The sequence below is a fragment of the Molothrus aeneus genome, chromosome 7, assembly GCF_037042795.1.
Source record: "Molothrus aeneus isolate 106 chromosome 7, BPBGC_Maene_1.0, whole genome shotgun sequence".
NCBI classification, from domain to species: Eukaryota; Metazoa; Chordata; class Aves; order Passeriformes; family Icteridae; genus Molothrus; species Molothrus aeneus.
The window spans coordinates 18,680,391-18,700,057 of NC_089652.1; the positions used below are offsets into that span (position 1 = coordinate 18,680,391).

At 37.6% G+C, this 19,667-nt stretch overlaps 1 protein-coding gene across 2 annotated transcripts in view; it reads right to left on the minus strand.

The window, feature by feature from the left end:
* Window positions 1–19,667, minus strand: part of METAP1D (methionyl aminopeptidase type 1D, mitochondrial) — a 43,610-nt gene that overhangs the window by 4,157 nt on the left and 19,786 nt on the right. For both annotated transcript variants that reach the window (XM_066553185.1, XM_066553184.1), the window contains exons 2-6: window positions 17,304–17,470; window positions 14,634–14,783; window positions 11,087–11,235; window positions 10,366–10,408; window positions 6,473–6,636 (exon numbers count right to left, since the gene is read on the minus strand). In XM_066553185.1, coding sequence (XP_066409282.1) covers window positions 6,473–6,636; window positions 10,366–10,408; window positions 11,087–11,235; window positions 14,634–14,783; window positions 17,304–17,470 — 673 coding nt within the window. The remainder of the gene's footprint in view (window positions 1–6,472; window positions 6,637–10,365; window positions 10,409–11,086; window positions 11,236–14,633; window positions 14,784–17,303; window positions 17,471–19,667) is intronic.

Sequence of the window (19,667 nt, forward strand, 5' to 3'; positions counted from 1 at the left end):
ATTCATGCAACATGTGATAAGGTTTTCTTTCATCTTCTTCTCCCAATCTTTTAGCAAAATCATAAACAATCACATTAACTCTTCAGCTTTGCTGATGTCCTTACATGGCATCCTGACCACTGACAGAGCATGGTCATTTTTTGTATTACTACTGGATTTTTTCTTCCAGAAAAATCCATGTTCTGTAGCAAAACAGAAATAGTTTCTCTCTGTGCATGTATTCTTCTGAGCACCATGGCTACATACTTTGCAGTGAGCAGGGGAAGCTCCAGCCTCAGCATTCAGCTGCTGCCAAGGAGGGTGGCAGTAGCAGCAGGAGCTGTGTGTTGGGCACCAAGCACACAAGCCCTGGGGCACACAGAAGGCAGTGTTACAACAGGATCCTGCCCTCATGCAGTCAAAGTAATGATTCATATGCATCTCAATGGTGAATTCTACCCCTTTCTTGCCAAACAGCTTGAAAACAACTCTGTTAGCATCAGTACTTCAGTGGTTACTGTCTGTGATCAAAGAGGGGATCCCAGAGCTCACAGGGCTTTGACATCTACACTGACAGACACTGTGTCCCTCCTTCTTCCCTCTTGTTTACATACAGAGCCTTGGTATTCTCTACATAAAATGTAACATGGTCAACAGACCTGCAGTAACACACAGAAAATAAGCTGCAGGTATGAAATTCAACCATTTTCAATCTGGTTTTAGCATTTGCATGCACTTCAGGCATTTCTCTCCACAACTACTAGCTTTACTTTGGAGTATTTAATAAATCCTAGTGTACTCTTACATCCTTGTGGAGTTACAATAAAACACCCAGTTTTCATAACAAAACAAAGCTGCTAATCCTAGCTACAACTTGCAAAGGTAATCCTGTAAATGTACATGTTGGCTGTAACTTTGAGACAGCTCTGAGAAGAGTGAATTGAACTATTGGTCTTGGTTAGCCTCTCCAATCTCCAGGATTCCCAAGCTGTGGAATCTGATTAAAAAATCAAGATGCCAGAGAGTGGAGCATTTTTGCACCCAATTTACCATTTCTTGCTGACAACAGCTCAACATTTTGGTCTCACTGTCTCATTGACCAGCTCGGGACCTGTCAGTGGTGGCCTTTCTTTGCAGCTTTCCCATGAGACAATCTTACAAGATTGCAGCCCCAGCTTCATCAGATGCTTCTTGCAGACAGGCAGTGTAAGCTTAGATAGCTGGAGGAGGCCTGACTGCAAGTGGGAAAGCAGTGAAGGCAGGAGGCAGAGGTTGGCATGGCTGAGCTGGGCTGCCTGGCATCTGCTGTGGGAGAGGATGTGCCAGTTACCCTTGGAATGGGGAACATCCCAGCAAATCATCTCCAGAGCAAATGCTGGGGCAGTAGAGGTACACCTCACAAGACAGCATCAAGAGAAAAAAAAAGCTTCTTCAGAATAATCACTGTTAAAAATACCCATTGACAACATTTATTATCACACATATTGATCTTTGTTGCACATTTGGGCAGTGGTGAATTGGGCAGGATTAAAAGCATAATTATTTAGTGAGCCCAATACTTGATTCTATGTTTTGCTGCCGTGTGTTCTAGCCCAGGGGCTGAGGAGTCAAGAGAGCTGCAGTGCTGCTTTTCTTTTGCTGATGGCAAAGCCAGGCCAAGTGTCTGGCACTGGCCTGGATCAGCAGTGACCCAGCTGGTAAAGGAACATCACTGAGGGCCAAGCTATCCTCCTGAAGCCATTGTCAGAGCCTGTCATAGGGTGGTGTTGTGCTTCAGAGAGTGGAGACAGGAAAGATAGGTGTCAGTTGCCATCTGAGCATCCTCTTCCCATGTTGCCAGACAACAGCTAATTCTCTGAAAGGAGGGATAAGTGTGGAGACATGCATTGCTGTCCTGACAGCAGCCTAACGGGGAAATTGCCACAAAGGAGGAACAGGCAGGACTGACTCTCTAGAAAGCTTTCCCCTATACTCAAGCTTCCCCTAAAAGGAGCTCTTGGGTGATAAATCCCTCCCGTTAAGCTGAAAAGCAGGTTGAAAGAATTTCCTTAGGGAGCTGTCCTGTGCAGACACCCTGTAGGTGCACCTAGAGGAGCATTTTCCTTTTTTTACCAAATTTTGTCGCTTTTGCCTCAGGGTAGGTCTGGTCTAGTATTCTTAGTACTCACTGAAGAAAAAAAAAAGTGAAACAATCCATTTTCAGCATTGATAGCTATTGCTTCTCTGGGCTCTGTGGTGGCACAAGGGAAGAAAGAATTTGACTGATTGGACAAGATGGCACAGACTGCTTTGCTGCCAAGGATAAGCATCCTGGTGAACTGATCCTCAGCCAGAGATGCTTCTCCCACAGTGCCAGCTTCTCTTACCAGGGATGAAACCTTATCCAAAACAGTCCTGCAGAGCAGCATGACATGAATGGCTGAAGTTGTTAAACAAATTTGTCTTACACTTCTTGGCAGTGAATATACTTGAGAAACACTGAAACTGGTAACAGCCCCATGATAATTGTGTTCTTATATAGGGATCTGATTTTTTTTTTAAATTAGAAGTAATCATGTTTGCCTTAGCTATATTTGTAGCAAAATGCTCACTGAATGGCATACTTGTTATTTTTTTAAAAAGTATTGAAACCAGATTCATCCTAAACTATATTTATTTGTGATAAAAAACCCTATTTTGAATAGTACCATAGTACTTAATTTGAGAAATTACAAAATTCTACAGGGAAAATATTCAAGTGGGGTTTTTTCTGAAATAGTAATCCTAGACTGAGGGAATGCACAAGTTCAGGGATTCCCTATAATGACAATAAATGTTGAGGTATAATTAGTAATATTTTTGAAAGCCAACAATTGTTTTTTGAAAGAAAGGTACATTTTAGTTTCAAACTGGAACACAAATTACTGTATTTTTCTTACAATAGTGCTGAACTTTTATTTGAGGTTCTCTGTTTCTGAAAGCAGACATGATGGATTGAAATAAAAGATAATTTATTGCAATGCTTACTTTCAAATGCAGAGAGAAGCAGTGTAATTGTAATTTACAGTAGCTGTCAAGGAAAATCTATCACAGATGACATTAAAATGACTTATTTTGCCTGAGCCACTTATTGTTTAAATGTGCATAATCTGAGAGAAACAGATTTTTTTTAAAAATCTGCTTTATATTGTTCTAAATTAATATCAAAACATATACTTACTAGTTAAACATTTTAAGCCATTTATTAATACTTTCATCACCACTATTTTTTTGTAGGAGTTGAAATTTGGTTTATTTAACGACATCACTTTTAAGTTCTTTAGCTCTCTACACTCATAACACTTTCATGGACTTAGACTCACTGTCTAAAAAGCAGATTTCAAACTAGATACATTTTTGTCTGAAAATGTCAGAAATGGTAGAAGAAAATGGACCATAGGGACCAATTCCATTAACACTGGAACTGACCAATAGTTTTGATATGCCTTCCAGTAGAAAGAGGTTAGGAATGACCCAAATTTTTCTAAGCCAAGTAACTCACGAATCCATGCAATCTTTTATTTGCAACTTGTAGCCGATGGAAGAATGAACTGCTATCAAGGAAATACTCAGTGTCAGCTATTGAGCTTCCATGACAAAGACTATGCTAGAATATTGACTGCAAACTTACTCCGAGATATAATTATTCTGAAACCTACTGTAGAAAGGAAATATTCTCATTATTTGTGCATAAGATGCATTCTGGATATGACTGGAGCACCTTTACAGAAAAACTGATGAAAGAAACCTAGACACATTTCCATTCTGATGGACCTAAATGTTTTCAGCTTCTAGGTGCTTGTTCTCAGGCATTTATAATATCTAATTCTTGTGAAACTTGAGATTTATATATATATATATGTATTTTATATATATATATATATATAATATGTCTGCCTGTAAGCAATGTCAAATGACAAATAACCTGAAACACATAGCTTCACCAAGCCAAGGTGAGCTTTCAGCAAAGGGAGTGTTAAAGTAGTTCTAAACAAATCAGCACATTTAAATTGTCAACACGATAAAATCTTGAGAAATAAAGTTAATGACCTGCTATTTCATATGCAGTTTTGAATAGCTACTAGCTTCAATTAATCTGCTTTGCAAAGGGGACACTGACTATATATTTACATTTTGCAAGGAAACTGACCTCTGCAACAAGACAGCAAAAATCCAATGTCACATTCAACTCTGTTATTTTTCTTCTTCTTCTTTTTTTTTTTTTTTTAAAACAGCTAGAATTAATGTAGTGAATCTGTAATGAAACGCATTATCCTGCATGGAGATTTATCAGATTTTCCAACTGAATGCCATGCTTTGCTAGCACTAGCTGGAGTTCACCTGCATGTTGGTGTGGCGTGTGGCTCTTTTTTGTAAAGAGTTAAGTTGAACACAAAAAAAGGGAACAAAGGTCAGCACCCAGCCGCCACTTGAATGTGAGATTTTTCTTTTTATTCCCCTTGATGTATACTAGGCTCTGTGTTATTAGTCTTAATGATGGAAAATTGTAGTGTTGATACAAATCTTTTTTTCAAAGTAGTAGGCGGGAGCTCCATTTGTTAGTAAGTTTTTTTGTGACTAAAAGCCATGGACAGTACATTTATGTAGCAGTAAAAGGCCTAGATGCTCTTTCCATAGCAGAGCTAATTATTCCTACTGTGACCTTACTGATCTACCCTGTTCCTAGTACATCTCATCTGCACGCCTGTTCCTCTGTGTAGATGGTGTCAGAGAATATGAAAAACCCTATAATGAAACCATTTTCATGATGGAGAAAGGCTACTGGAGTTGCACTTGCTACAAAGAGGCTCAATTATATGAGTAATTGTGATAATTTTCTACATTCATAGCCTTCAATGGGGAAAAAAGAATGAGAGCCACAAAAGAAAATTACTTTAACAAGAAAGTACAGAGAGTAAAAATGGAAGAAGAGACAAAAAAGGGGGAAAAAATAACCAGAAAAAAAAGTTTAAAAAATAGATCTGGAGGGAGGAATAGCAAGACAGGGAGAACAACAGAAATGCTCAAAAAGCCTATGTGCAGCTGTGTTGCACAATTAAATTGAATTTTTTTTCTGCAGTTGATGAATGTGACTACTGCAAATGTGCCTCTGTAGTTAGCTATCATTTGTTGTTCCGTGACAGGAAAAGGATAATTACCTCTCAGAGAGAATCAAAGGCTGACATGCCCTTTAGACACAGCCATGAATGCAGAGCTCGATAGAATGCTTGAATAAGAATCCAGTGTTCTGTGCCCCCTTCTACTCAAGAATAAATTTTGTTAAAATGCAAGAGCACCACCAGTAAATTTGTTGAACCCTAGGTGTTCAAAAATATGAGGTGCATCTATCGACTCATCCCATTTGCAAAAATAAAACTACATTTTGAATTCACTTCTATTATATTCATGGACAGTAAGATAGTGAGATATGCATTAAATTTCTTTTCCCAGTAGGGGTCTGATTCAACATTTCCTATGAAAGAACAGAAAGACACTATCCTTTTTCTCCAGGCTAGTTAGCCTATAATTTAAAACTGTCAAAAACACAATTTTATACAAAGTCTTCAATAAAAGCTTCTCAGATATAACCCAAAGAGGTTTTACTAAAGTTTGATTCAGACTCTGTTACAATATTTTTAAAGCTATAAATACATCTAACTGATATTTTGCCGTTCTCTTTTTTTCTTAAAGTATTTGAAGATTTACAAAGGAAAAAAAAGGCAGCATCCTTTCAAGGTGACTAAGCCTTGCAGCTTTTAAGTAATCAGAATGAATTCAATAGCTTGTTGGGACCATTAGCAGTCCAAAGTAGTATTGCTTAATGAAATGTATATGATATATGTCTATTTCTTTCTTTTGGCAAACATTTTAAAATAATCCATAGGTACCTTCAAAAAACGAAGAGGTATTTTTATTTAAAGCCATCAGCAGAAGAGTCATGACTGCATTTATGTGAAGGCTAGAAGAGATGCAAAATAGGGAAAAATCTCTGAATGTCAGCCCTTTTTTCCCTATGACGTTAGCAGGCACTGCTCTTTGTAAGATCAGAAGCTCTCGAGTTAAATATTTTCGTAGTTTTTAAACAAAGAGCTTATTTATGTTGACTAATTCCTTTGTAACAGTCAATGAAAACAATGGTTTCTAACTGTCTTACACCGTTAGACAGACGTGGTGTAATGTCACACACAAATAAAAAATAAACAAAAGCCCACTGCAAATTACATCTGTTAATTTAAATTTACTTTATGAATATCTTTGTCTTTTTCTACAGTTATCTTTGCTGACCCTAGTGTAATTCACTTAAAAAAAATACCTCTTATCCAAGAACAACATTATAGCTTGGCAGTTCACATACTGATATCAGACTGAAATGATGGTTTTGAATCATAAAACATGTCATCAGCTTTATACCAAACCACCAATAACCTTTGTCCCATTTGCCAGCCCTCCTTTTACTTGTCAATATAAGGCTTACCTGATTGTGTTTCCAATTACAGAGAAGGGAGCCCCTGGTCTGCAAGCTGCAATTGCTTCATCTCTACATTTCCTGGCAACCTCCACTAACTTTTCACCAGATTTATCCACATTGCCCACCAAAAAGGTTTCAGAAGTGTCACCATGGTAGCCATTGTAATACACCTAAACATAAACAGAAATGCAAAGACATTTTCTCATTTTGCATCCAGAAACAAATCATTGTCTTAATTAAATCCATTCTTTCTAGGAACAAGCTATAAATTGCAACAGATAGACAGGTAAGTCGTATTTGCAAGACTGGAAAAGCAAAACATTGCAGAGGTAAAAAAAAAATGCTTGAAAGACTGCAAGGTGCCTAAGGGTTGCCATTGCTGCCAATTAAAAATTCAAGAAAAGCAGAAGCTGTGCATCAGTGCCCAGCAGTGCACCAGGCAGCGACACTGCTCAGCCACAGGCCATGATAACTGGGAGAAGATGGGTGGGGGCCGTGGATGGGCTGAGGGGGCCTTGGGGGCTGTTGGGTCCCACCCGTGGTGGCCCCTGCCCCTACAGCCAGGGACCTGCCTGCACCCCGAGGGGCGCGGCCTGAGCCCCAGCGCTGGGGGAACCTGCTGGTGGCTGCCAGGGAGGTGAGTGTCTGCAGGCAGCAGCCCCCCTTGGAGCTCTGAGTGAGAGCCATGCCCTGCTACCAACAGCCAGAGTGACCCCCAGGACCAAATCCACTGTCAGCTGTTGCACGTTTTCTTTAATCTCATTTTTAAGCTACAATGTGGCATTAACATTGGATTTTACTTCTGATTTCCAGAGATGAATTTTGAGAGAATAACTGTACTGCTGTGGCACTGAAAATTTTCATGTTCTGAAAATGGAACATGCTGTTGAATTAATTACAAATTGTTTTTTTTTTCTTTTATTTTTGAAATTTCACAGGTTTTAAATGCTAGCCCTCCTGAAATTCTCTGTTGAGCATAAGAAATCCTGGCTATGCACTATGGAGCTCTGCAACACACCATTAAAATGGGGTTTGCAGCTCTGCACATGGCAAGCCATAGACCAAGCCATATTTCCCTACAAAAAGACAAATTATAATGGTGCACAGTTTTGATCTTCTAAAACATTTTTTCTCCCCCAAACAGTGGGCAACTATCCTTCTACAAGTAATTACTCACCGAGCTCGAACCACTGAACTTTTGCCACTGGCAAGCTATTTGTGAAAGACAGACTCACATTCTTTTTGGTTGATTCCAAACTAAAAAAAAACCCCATAACCCCAAAAACCCCACAATACAGACAGTTTATCTCAAGGCCAGGTTTGTCCTCAAGCTGAGATATAAAGGAAATGGAGGCCATTAGGAGTAAGGGGTATTTTAAAGAAAGGTGAGGGCCAGCAAGGGCCCAACTGTGTTGCCACTGCTCTGGCAAAAAGCAGCTGCAATCCTCTTCTCTACACCTTCCTCGGCCAGTTCAGACTACCATAAAATAATTTTTATTTTTATTTAATGCCTATTGGGCAGGTTTTAAAGTAGATAGTTCATATTTAGATTAAACTAGTTTGTTTTTAGCTCTAGCAAGGAAAACACACAAACCCCCAACATTAAGCATCATCATCCTGGAAAAGCAAACACAGATTTAAAACACGGGAGAGTTAAAAAAAACAACCCACAAACAACAACAAAAAAACCCAACAACAAACCAAATAATAATATTTACTGCAGCCCATCAGCTGCAATTACATATTTCTGATTTTAATAAACTACAACCACAGCAAATGTAATATACTATTTCCTTAAATTCAGTGCAAGAACGAAGTTGTAAGAAACATTAACCTGGTAACAATAGGCTGAAAATTGCACTATGCTGAGGATCCAGTAATGGATAACACTATTGTCTCTATACTAAAACACATTTTCAAGTCCACGTTTCAAGCCTATAAAATTTGTATTTCATCTATGAAATGCTACCACCTTAATTGTGCTAAAATGGATTTTTTTGTTTAGATAATCTGTACACAGTGCTAGGTATTTAAACTTAACAACCTGAGTATTATTTAATTACTTTATAGAACCTGTACACAATTATAAACAATTTGTTGTGCAATATTTACTTTGATTTTTATTCTGTCCAGCAGTGAAATGTCCCAGTTTTGAGCATTAAAAATAAGCTAAAAGATCAGTTAATAATGCTGAAAAGTAGTATTTTTTCCTCAGCTGTTTTGGACTAAGCATTTATCACACACAGCACAGTTTAGTTTTAAATGATTAAAAAAAAATTCTTACAAAGATAGTCAGCAATTCCCATCCTTGCAGGAATCTTTATATTCACAGAAATGCCAAGATTTATTTTCTGAGATTAAATTAAAAACAAGTAAATATCTGTCTGCAAAAAGACCAGTAACATTTAGCAGACATTTGTAAAGAAGAGTGGACAAGATATACACACTATTTTAATATAAAAATGATTTCATTTAGTTTATCATGGAAAGTATCTGTGGTATGAGTCTATACTTCTTAGAAGTATATCTAAGGAATCATTATTATCCTGACAGACTGAACAAAAAGTAAAATGAACCTTAAGGAGGTACAAAGAAATATGATTTAAATCCCTAGTTGTTGCAAACTGATTTAGTATAATAAACTGAGCAAAGTGACACCAGTTCATCAAAGTTAAAATGAAGGCCAAAAATAAAGTTTAAAAATGCTAGATTGCACTGTGTAAACCTGATAGTCCGAATTCTACGATTAGAAAGTATGGAGATGGGAAAGAATTTAAAAAGATCAAAACCCCAAGCCAAACCAAATCCAGTTCTGGATCACATGTGAGTATAGAATGGGAAAAAGGTCGTTGACCCTAATTTTAATAGAAAAAATATTTTAGAAAGCTTGAATCTCATGCTCAGAGGTAGGTCTGCTGAGGATTTCTTCACTCTGCCAGTATGAACATAGTATCAAGTTACCAATAGGTTCTTTAACGATTTAAAAACCTTGTTTTTATGACATTCTACTCCCTTGTATGTGACATATTATTGCAAAATAATGGAGGGATTAAAAAAAAATCTGTGCTCATACTAGAAATAAACAGCACTTCAGAAAAATAAAAACATGCACAGCAAAAAGAAAAAAAACTTCTGCAAGACACAAATATTTTTTTTTTAATGAAATGAGAATTAGGTTTCTTTCTGTGCTTTCTTACTCCTAGGAAAACCCAGCCTGTGTTTATTTAAATAGCTATAATTGATGATTCCCTGGAAATATTAAGTCACAGTTATATCACACTATTTCTGTTTCTGCTCAAAAGGTTCAGGGCTTCTATACAGAAATGGAACACAACACTACCTTCGGGGATTTTAATAAATGTAGGGAACACTGCTAGCAAAAGAGTTGCTGTCCAAATAGACTGACATACCCAGGCCAATGCAGCCTCTAATGACAGAGTAAGATAATGTCAGGGCCCACTCAAAATCAGCAGGAAGAGGAAGATCAATCTTGGCAGAGTGAAGGAAAAATGCTGGCTTTCTTCATGTTAGCTCATCTCATACATATCTATCTTCAGCTGCTGCCCAGTACTGTGGTGCTCTGCATTAACTACACAGTGGATCAATAACAATTACACCTTCTCAAAAACATGACACATAGCAGGATTGGGTTGACATTTCACTTAGGCCAACATTGATCTCAGTGCATCTGATTCCAGTCCTAAATTCAAGTCAGGCCTGAGTCTAGCTGGAATAAACACACAGTTAAAAACAAAAAAGGAAACCAGCTGCTTGTGCCTTGGCTCAGAAGTAAACAGCACATCCATCTGTGCATCCCCCATCTCCAATCCACTATTCTTCCTGTTGCTACTAGTGATTCTAAAGTTGATCAAAGACTATTTTTTATATGAATTACTCACCGTGACATCAATGTTGATAATATCTCCATCCTGAAGAGGTCGACTGAAACATAAACAGAAAAAAAAAAATAATGGTGACAGACAGTTCCCAACAAAGGGAATATAAGAATAAACACCTAATGACACATACATAAAAAATCAAGGGGTAGATATTTTGTGATGGAGGAAGGCAGAAGCAAACAGAATAACCATTTTTAATGTTCAGCTCTGACTATTTAGAGAACAAGTGTAGCTGAATATAAAATAATGAGAAACAACCACCAGAAAAACATATCAACACCTGAAAAAGCTAGCATTATATTTATTCTTTTTCTCTCACTAGGTTTCATATTTTACTTTGTGAGTAGCTGAATGCATTGAGAATATTAAAAAAATCCCACATAAATTCAAATATATTTATTCCTTAGCCTATACTTATTTTGCTGGATGAACAAAAAATCAGACCATACTGTTTTTTTTTCCCTCACACACACAAAACTCAAAATGCAATATGCTATTTTTCTTTAAGTGTCTGGAAAACCAGGATAATATATCTTTTTCCTATTTCACGTATATTTCTGCAACAGCTATCAGCATCACAGGGTAGCATGTTCTGCATCTACAATGCATTTAAGTACGATATTTAGTAAAGCTAAAGTATATTCAATATTAAACACAATTTATTAATTCCAGTTTAACATTTTAATTTCCAGTTGTAAAATGTACATTATTGAGGAAATACCTGTCAGGAATACCATGACATACCACGTTGTTTACAGAAGTACAAACAGATTTTGGAAAACCTCCATAGCCCAGAGGTGATGGATAGGCATTCTGTCTGATTATTTCATGATGAACAATGGAATCTATTTCTTCAGTTGTCATGCCAACCTAAAATATCAAACATAACATCCTGTTAAAAAAGCAAAGAGAGTTTCTCATATTTACTGAATGTGATTGCAGCCAAGCTTCAATGAAATATTGGGTGTTTCAAATATGCAGCTTTGATACAAGACTATACTGTCTGATATACTTTATATACTTTATACTTCATATATGGACTTTTTTTTTTCTGAAAAACCCTCTGAGAAAGAGATATTAAATAAAGCATGCTCTAGAAATAAGCACTCAAAGGTTCCTAGAAAACCTAAAATCCTGTCTACTTCTTTTCTGTTCTTTTTTCCATATCTACTTTCTCAAAGACACCAATTTCCCATGTCATCGTTTCAGTAGCTGCTATAGAAATGTCTTGTTTCAATGCTTTCAGTCCCTTAAAAAAACACAACATTACTTTCCTCTTTTATTTGTAAAAGAAAAGATATTAAGTCTTGTAACTGCCCAGTACATTAATCATAATGTATTTAAGCATTTTTAGGAAATTGTTTTCCAAGTATTCCTACATTTTATAAAACATTCAAATATATAGATGCAAATTTTAAGGATATTTTACTTAAAGTTGCCACAGCCTGGATGCTCATAATGAATCTACAAGTACTGACCATCATTTTTAGAAATCTTCATTTTTATGCTTGATGTTTTCTAGATTCATATTTTCTGCAAGATTTTACATATTAAAAAACTCCTCTCATAAATCAGTCAGCCATTTTCTGGGTATCCATGGAGTGCAAAGTGCACATGCTTAAAATAATACTATTCTTGCTTTTCTTTTGGATCAGCTCTGTCTCTGGAACGCTTAGAGCTGAAATTTGGTAGGGAACCCTCTCTAATTGAGAAGTACTTTTGAGGGTTCCTCTGTAAATTGATTTCGCTTTGAATGAATTCCGAGCCTTTGAAAATCATACTTTGTACAGATACAAGTATCATTCTTAGCACACTGAAGGAAATGTCACAGTGGCTGTGGTTTGGAAGGAACATGTGGAATACAGGTAGGCTGTGGTGCAGGAGACAGTTACATATTGAAATACTGCGTGACCATGCATAGCCAACACAGAAGAGTGCACTTGTGTGCTGTGCTGAGGATAAAACCATCTCTGTTTACTCAGCTGAATTTTGCTCAGCACAGAAACATTGTTGGGCAGGTGAGAAGCAATGAACATGGGTTCAAGACCAGGATTTGGGATTAGTGCACATGCTCCCTGTTTTGCAGCCACAGCCTTGGCAGGCTCTCTGGATTGGATAGGGCAGCTGTTGGCTCTGGATAAATACAGGTTTGTTGCTCCTGCCTCTGCTCAAACATCTTCATCTTTAGCCCACAGACAAACTGAACTGCTATGTACCTGACTGGCTGCTGTCTACTGCTTCTTTGCTCAAGCAATTTGATGTGATTTTTGGATACTCAGCAGACAGATCTCTGGTCTCTGCATGGCTTAGACTCTGTGCAAAGTTCTGCTTTTAACAGCATGTGCTTTGCTTTTAAAGATACTTTTGCTAGCTGGGCAAGTCAGGGGTGGCACCTGCTGTGCCCCTAATCCCTTACTCGGAACAGGGCAATTCAATGATATAGAATAAAATATTTTCATGTCATAGAATCTGTGGTTTTATTCCCAAATCTGTAACTCAAACTCAGGTAGGCTATAATATATTAAATACTGTATCATAATTTGAAATCCCACAGGTGGTAATGGCAACATCAAAACCACATTCAAACTCTATCTCTCTGTATCCATGGATTATAACGCACCTTTGTTATACTGGGGGATCTTAACTGCCACCAGCTAAAGCACAGGCAAAAGCCACTTTGGAGGACTGTGAGCAAGGTGGGTTCAGCAAGATAGCAGGAACAAGTGGAGGGATGGGACTCTTCAAGTAAAGCAGGAATGTAGAGTTTAGCTCATGAGACTAGGCTAAAAGAGCTTGGTTGGTTTGTTCAGTCTGGTGCACAGCTCTATTCTTGCATGAAGGGGAAGATTCGCAGAAAGGCAGGAAGCTGTTTAAACTAAAGAGCAGTGTTGGCACAAGAACAGATGAGCATAAACTGACCACAGGCAGCAACAGGCTGGAAAGCAGAAGATGCTTACTGTCAGTAAGGGAGGGTTTTGGAGCATCCTCCCAGTCAGTGGAGTCTTGAACAAACATTTAATTGTGTAAAACAGAGCTTACCAACGGTCTGTGACTGACCTGGGCTGTGGTTTTAGCACTGCAACTCCAAATACCAGCTCTCCCCTAGTACACAGGTCCTGGTTATGTAAAAATTACCTTATACAACTTTTGGCTCCAAAGCATTCATTATGCATGGGTATTATTTTGCTATTGTGTATGATTTAGCACATATTATGAACTGCATCATAAACTACACCATACTGAATACATGTGTACTTACACATGATAACAACCAAAGAGTATTTGTGGAAAAACTGCTCTCAGTCAAAACCCACATTGCACCCAGATCCTTTGGAAACATGTATATGCTTTTAACTTTAAATGAGTAAGCTTTATTGTGCTGAAAAACAATTGAACATTAAAAAGTTAAACATGCACAAAGCTATGTAAGATTAAAGCTTCAGGCAATTTTGTTATTTGCTATTCCAGCTCCAGAACTATACCTTTGTGAAAGAGTGATGATAGCTGAAAGAAAAATCCCCTTTTAAGTCAATGGCATTGACCTACAGTCCCCATCTATCTCTGCATCTCATAGCTACTCAACCCATTTCACCTTATCCAATATGCTATTACATGAAATACCAAGGCAAGGCTAAGGCTAAAAAAGCATTTCTTCATCTGCAAGACCTGGTAGTAGGCTCCTCCCTCTACATTTTTTCTTGGGAGGTATCCTAAAAAGCATACTGTAGGAACATTTCTGGAAATCATGAGGCTTTACTATCAATGCACTCTGGAAAATTGTGTAGAATTTGGCAGCTGTTTTTCCCCGTGGCAGCTCTATGAGTGGCATTGGATCCCACAGCACAGAGAGGGCTGAAGGATGGATGGGAATGGAGAAGGCAGACCAAGTGTGGGCTTGTACACATGCAGAGCTGGAAAACATGACATATGAGGTAGATGGGCCATGAAATGAAAGGAAAAAATGTAGCACGTGCCTTAGGAGAAACTCACATGATTTAACACAATCTGAAGAGAGGGAGATGACAAACACAGAGATTTTACACCTGAGCCAGTAACTATGCACTACATAGGTCCAAAGTACAGAAATAATTAAACAGGCATATCGTGAACTGAATCAAAAGTTAATAAATCCTTATTTTTTCAGGATCAAAGTTAAAGTTGGATGCACATAATAGGAAAGTTAAAAGAACAAAAAAGTAGGAACAAAACCCAAAGAAGTGAAAACATAAAAAACACCCAAGCTGTTATGGGACCTCTGTAATTGTTACCTTTAAGCCCTTTCCAGCCAGAAGCAGGACATGACGGGCCAACTGACAAGCTTGACGAAGCCCTTGAATCTGATCTTCATTCTTAATTTCTATGTCGTCTCCCCAGTCTGGTACAACGCCTGTCGTCACATAGTCTGGCTTCTTTATGTGCTTGGAGAAAAAGGATTGAAAATAAAGATCAGAAAACTGAGCATGACAATGGGATCATTTTCTCAGATATTGCCTCCTGCTTCATGGCAGCTTGCCCTTTCTGTCGTGGTATCGACCTTCCTAAGCCATCAGGGCAAACCCTCAAGGCTGCCTCAGTATTTCTTCCACTGCCCTTTTGAACTTAACATTGCCTGTTACTACTGACTTACACAGTCTGTTAGCCTTCCAGTGCTGAAACCCCAGATACTGCAGCTGACTTCCAGCACAGACAGTCTCAAGTTAAGAAACTGGGAGAAAGACTTTAAAACTCTTCATTTTCTTTTGCAAAGAGGGGCATTTTCTACAAAAGGCATCTAAACAGTGGAAGTGATGGGACAAGCATACAGAATTAGTATCAAAATTAAACCTGATCAAATCCTGTGTTTCTCATTCAAACAAAACACCTATTGAAAAATCCATGAGATTGCTTTTTGACTAAGAGCCTTAGGATTTAACTGATTTTAATTTAGAGGCTTTTACCCAATAATCTAGTTCATATGCTGTGTCTAAATTTGTCCATCTACAACATTACACAAAGGTATCCCAATTTGCTGTCAAGGGAAGTGTAATAAACCTTATTTTTTCCACACAAGAACTTCTCAGCCCTGGTAAGAGGTGAAATCTGATTTTTTTAAAAATCCACATCAATTTAACAAAGTTTATAAACATGAAAGCTAATAAGAACAGTAATGTCTTGCACAGAGTTGGAAATGCACTTTCTGTCAGAGGGTCCTGGGCTGTTTCACTGGCTGTGGAAGAATCCCTTTGCCCATGACAGCCAGACTGATTTTCTGCCATGCTGGCCACAAGGTGAGTTTTGCACTGACTTCACAAAGTACACAGTCAAGCTGGCAGGCAGAAAACAAAGTAGGCATTTTGGCTGTGCACAAAACAACCCTGTAACAACAGGGTGTAGGAGTAACAAAGAGTGAGGCAACTGATGAACTCTATTGGGATTTTAAATAGGAAGGCTACTGTTACTGTTACAGGTATTTTATGTCTAGTCTGATAAAAACTATGAAATTATCTTCAGCAAATTTATGTCAACAGAATTTCAGATCCCATTTCTTTAAAATAGATGCCATAACAACTGTAACAATATCCCATTGCAGTAGTTTGGGCCTTAGTCCAAAAAAAGCCAGCCAAAACAATGCCACTTGTTAGATTAGCAACTCCACACACAGCATCACCGTCACTGTCCCCTTGGAGGGCACTCACCTATTAACTGAGACATGATCCTACTGACCTCTAAGAACTGTGAAGGGAGAAGCCCAAAGCAGAGTACATATAAATGTCCATGGGGACAGTTTCACACCAACATCTTAAAAAACACTGTTATTTCAATGTGATTTCTGCCATACTCTGAATAAAAGTAAAAACTTTGCCCTCAACTTTTCAGAGTTCATAGATGTGGACTGATTTTTAGATGTCTGAAAACTCTGATCTGGGAAGACAACTTTTCATTATGACAATATATTTCTTCCTCTTTATCCTAAAAGAAGCATCTAAATACAGAAAATAAAGTTTTAAAATTCTATGATTTTAAGCTTTTGAAAATATATAGCGCATGTAACCCTATGTTCTCCCTGCACACAGAGCTTCCACAGGCTCTTAGGGCTAAGAGCCCTGATTCCATCATTCTTATCTGTTTTCCTATCTAACAACTTTTTAGTATATCTGGCCCATGGAAATGTCCTATATTTGGCATAAGAAATCTATATTAAAATACAAAACAAAATTGTATAAGTACTAATGCACATCCTGAGAAGCACTGTTTAGAAAGGGTATTTTGGTTTCCTTTGGCAAAAGGAAAGATACTAAACAGTTAATCTCTATGCTGTAATTAAAGAGGGGAAAAAAGAAACGGAAAAAAAGGAAACAAGAAGTGGAGCACATGTTAAATTTGCATTTGCATCAAAAAGTCCCTTTTGGCTTTAAAGTAAATAAAACCAAAAATATATGTTGCAAGGAATAAGAACACTCAGGCACAAAAAAGACTAGTTTAAAACATGCAGCGGGGTTGTGGGACAGCTACCAGCAGGTATTGTATGTTCTTTTTCTGACATAACTTAATAATAAAATCATCAGCAAAATATAAGCATTTTATAATTAGCTTGCTAGAGATTTATACAGAAGGGGACTCAGATGATCATGAATGATTCCTACTGACTTGTGGTAAGACAGTCTACCATTGCTTCAAACAAGAATCTGGACCCAGAATTGTTGACAGATGATTATAATACTCACATTTATTCTACTACAACTAAACAAGCCCCAGGTTTGAACTCCCTCATAACTAAATACATCACTGTGTTTAACATGGAAGACAGCTGGACATCAGCTCTCCTATTTCAAATACCAGACCAAGCAACAGGACAGTGATCCAACCCCCAGCTGTTGGACAACAAATACACTTGATCATGACTGCAATCAAACTCTACACTGGCTGAAGAACAGATTAGGTAACAGAAATTGCAGTACCTTAGGAACTTGGTGAGCTGGAGAAACCATGGCTGGCCAAACTACACTATAAGCAGCATTTCTTTGTCCCTGAAAGAAGAAGCATCTTTGCTGATGATTGCTTGGGTGCCTGAGTGGGTAGTTATGATTGCACAAAGAAAAGATTATGTGGCAGCCAGTCACAGAACCTGTTAACAGATAAATTAAAAAATATTAACAATTTTACAAAATGGAAAGTATGCAAAAAGAAGAGCATAATGTAAAACAAAGCACAGAAGTCATGTAGCTGCTGAGGGTAATTCAAATCTTGTACCATTTTAAAAAGAGTAGAAAGAACGGGAAGAAATTAAAAAAAAAATTCCCAATCAATACTTTGAAGCTTAATAAAATATCAAATCTGTTTTAGCTTGATGCATTAAAAAGCAGTGTGGGTAAATTCCCCACAGTTTACAAACAGGAGTGATGCTCTAAATGGCCTCTGCTTGGAGCAATTTGCAGGGCTGCACTGCCCAAGGCTTGGCAAAGCAGTTGATAAGACACAATAGCAGGAAAAGAGAAGACAAAAAAAGGGAAGATTTAATGTTACTTCATACAATATTTTCAGCTGTATTCTTGCAGAATTGGTCACAGATTTGAGCATAACAAAGATAATGTTGCTCTTTGTCTTGTTGCTCAAGACACAAAGAATAGTTCATTTTGGTCAGGGGGCAACAGAAGAAACTTCAGAAGATATTTTTGTCTTGGCCAGAAGTAATTGAAGGGATTAAAAGTGCAATTTATTTGGAGTATTTGAATCAGATTTCCATTTAGTTCACATGGGAATTTGGAAAGTTTCATAGCTCAAACTTAGTTGTTGGGCAATGATAAATTTTGCCCCCACAAAAAAAAAAGGAAAAAAGGAAAAAAAACCAGAAAAAAGAAAAAAAGGGAAAAGAAAGGACAATTGAGGCCCAAAAGGCTCTCAGAGACATCAAAACCAAAATAATGCACCACAAAAGACAATGCTAGCATCAAAACCAGGAAATTCAAAAGGATTATTGACACTGCCCAATTACATTACAACTACACACAGTGTGTATTTCCACTACTCAAATGTTCTACAATATAAACAGGGTTTTTTCCTGAAACACAAGTTTAACATAACAGTTGATCTGCTTCTGAAAAATGGCATTATGTATACAAATACAAGAGCAATCTTGTGGCAAGTAATCCAGATGAACAATTATTCTTCAGTAAAAAAGTTTTTGTTTAAACAGAAGCAACTAAACATTTCTATATCACAGAAATTAAGAAATTAATCTACTGCATACAAAATGGCATTTTGTAACTATGTAAAAATGTTTCTTTCCAGAAGACTTTCTTTCACATCTTGCATGTTTTTTATTCTATTGTACCTTCCTTCCTTTCCTTTGGATGCATTTATCATGTTCAGATGCAGAAATTATCCTTCCACATGTGCAATCTTTCAAAGAGAGCCCTTTTACTCCATGACATACAGAAGATTTGAGTTATGCTCTGCTTTGGAGCCCCAAACCCAGACTGAAAGAGTTTCATTGGGTTTGCATTAGAAATGTTTCTTTGCACTGGTCAGGGTTACATTTAGGTACCAATATCTGAAAAGTTAAAACCTAGGTGTAGAAACTTTTACTCAAGCCAATTTTTACTGGGTTGTTTTTGTTTGTTTGTTTGTTTTGTTTTGTTGTTGGGGGTTTTTTGGTGGTGGTGGTGGGTTTTTTGTTTGTATTGCTTGGGTTTTTATCTTGGTGGGTTGGTTGGTTTGTTTGTTTGATTTGTTGACAAATAACAAAGTGAAGCTGAAGGGTGAGGTTCATCTCAAGCTCTCAGTATAGCCTAAATACCCAATGGAAGCTGCCTGCTTCAAAAGAGAAGAAAGTGTCTCCAAGGAAGTGGAGCTGCTCAGTTAACAGAGGGCTGGATTGATGTGGCAGACAATTAACTGTAACTAGGATTTAAACAGCAAACTCATAATCTGCTTTCCTAGAGTCTCCTTCACAAGAAAAAAAAAATCAATGTCCAATTAACAAAAAACACCCAAATATAAAAAAAAAAAAACAGAAAGGGTCACCTAAACTGCAACTGTAAGCATGTCCTAAAAGCCCAAAGCATCCTACAAACTCCCTGTCTGGTTTGTACTAATTTCTGGAATTTGGAAGCACAGAATCTGCTGAGGCAGCAACTCTTGGGCCATCAGAAAGAGCAATCACTCTGACAGTGTAAGCCAAGGTGCCTCTTTTACAAAGTTGAAGTACCTTGCTTTTGGCACAGCTAAAGGTACTACAAATATATTGAAATCTCACACTCACTGATGTGGTTAGCTAAAGTCCACATGGACATCAACATGTGAATGTGTATTTTAAATGCTCT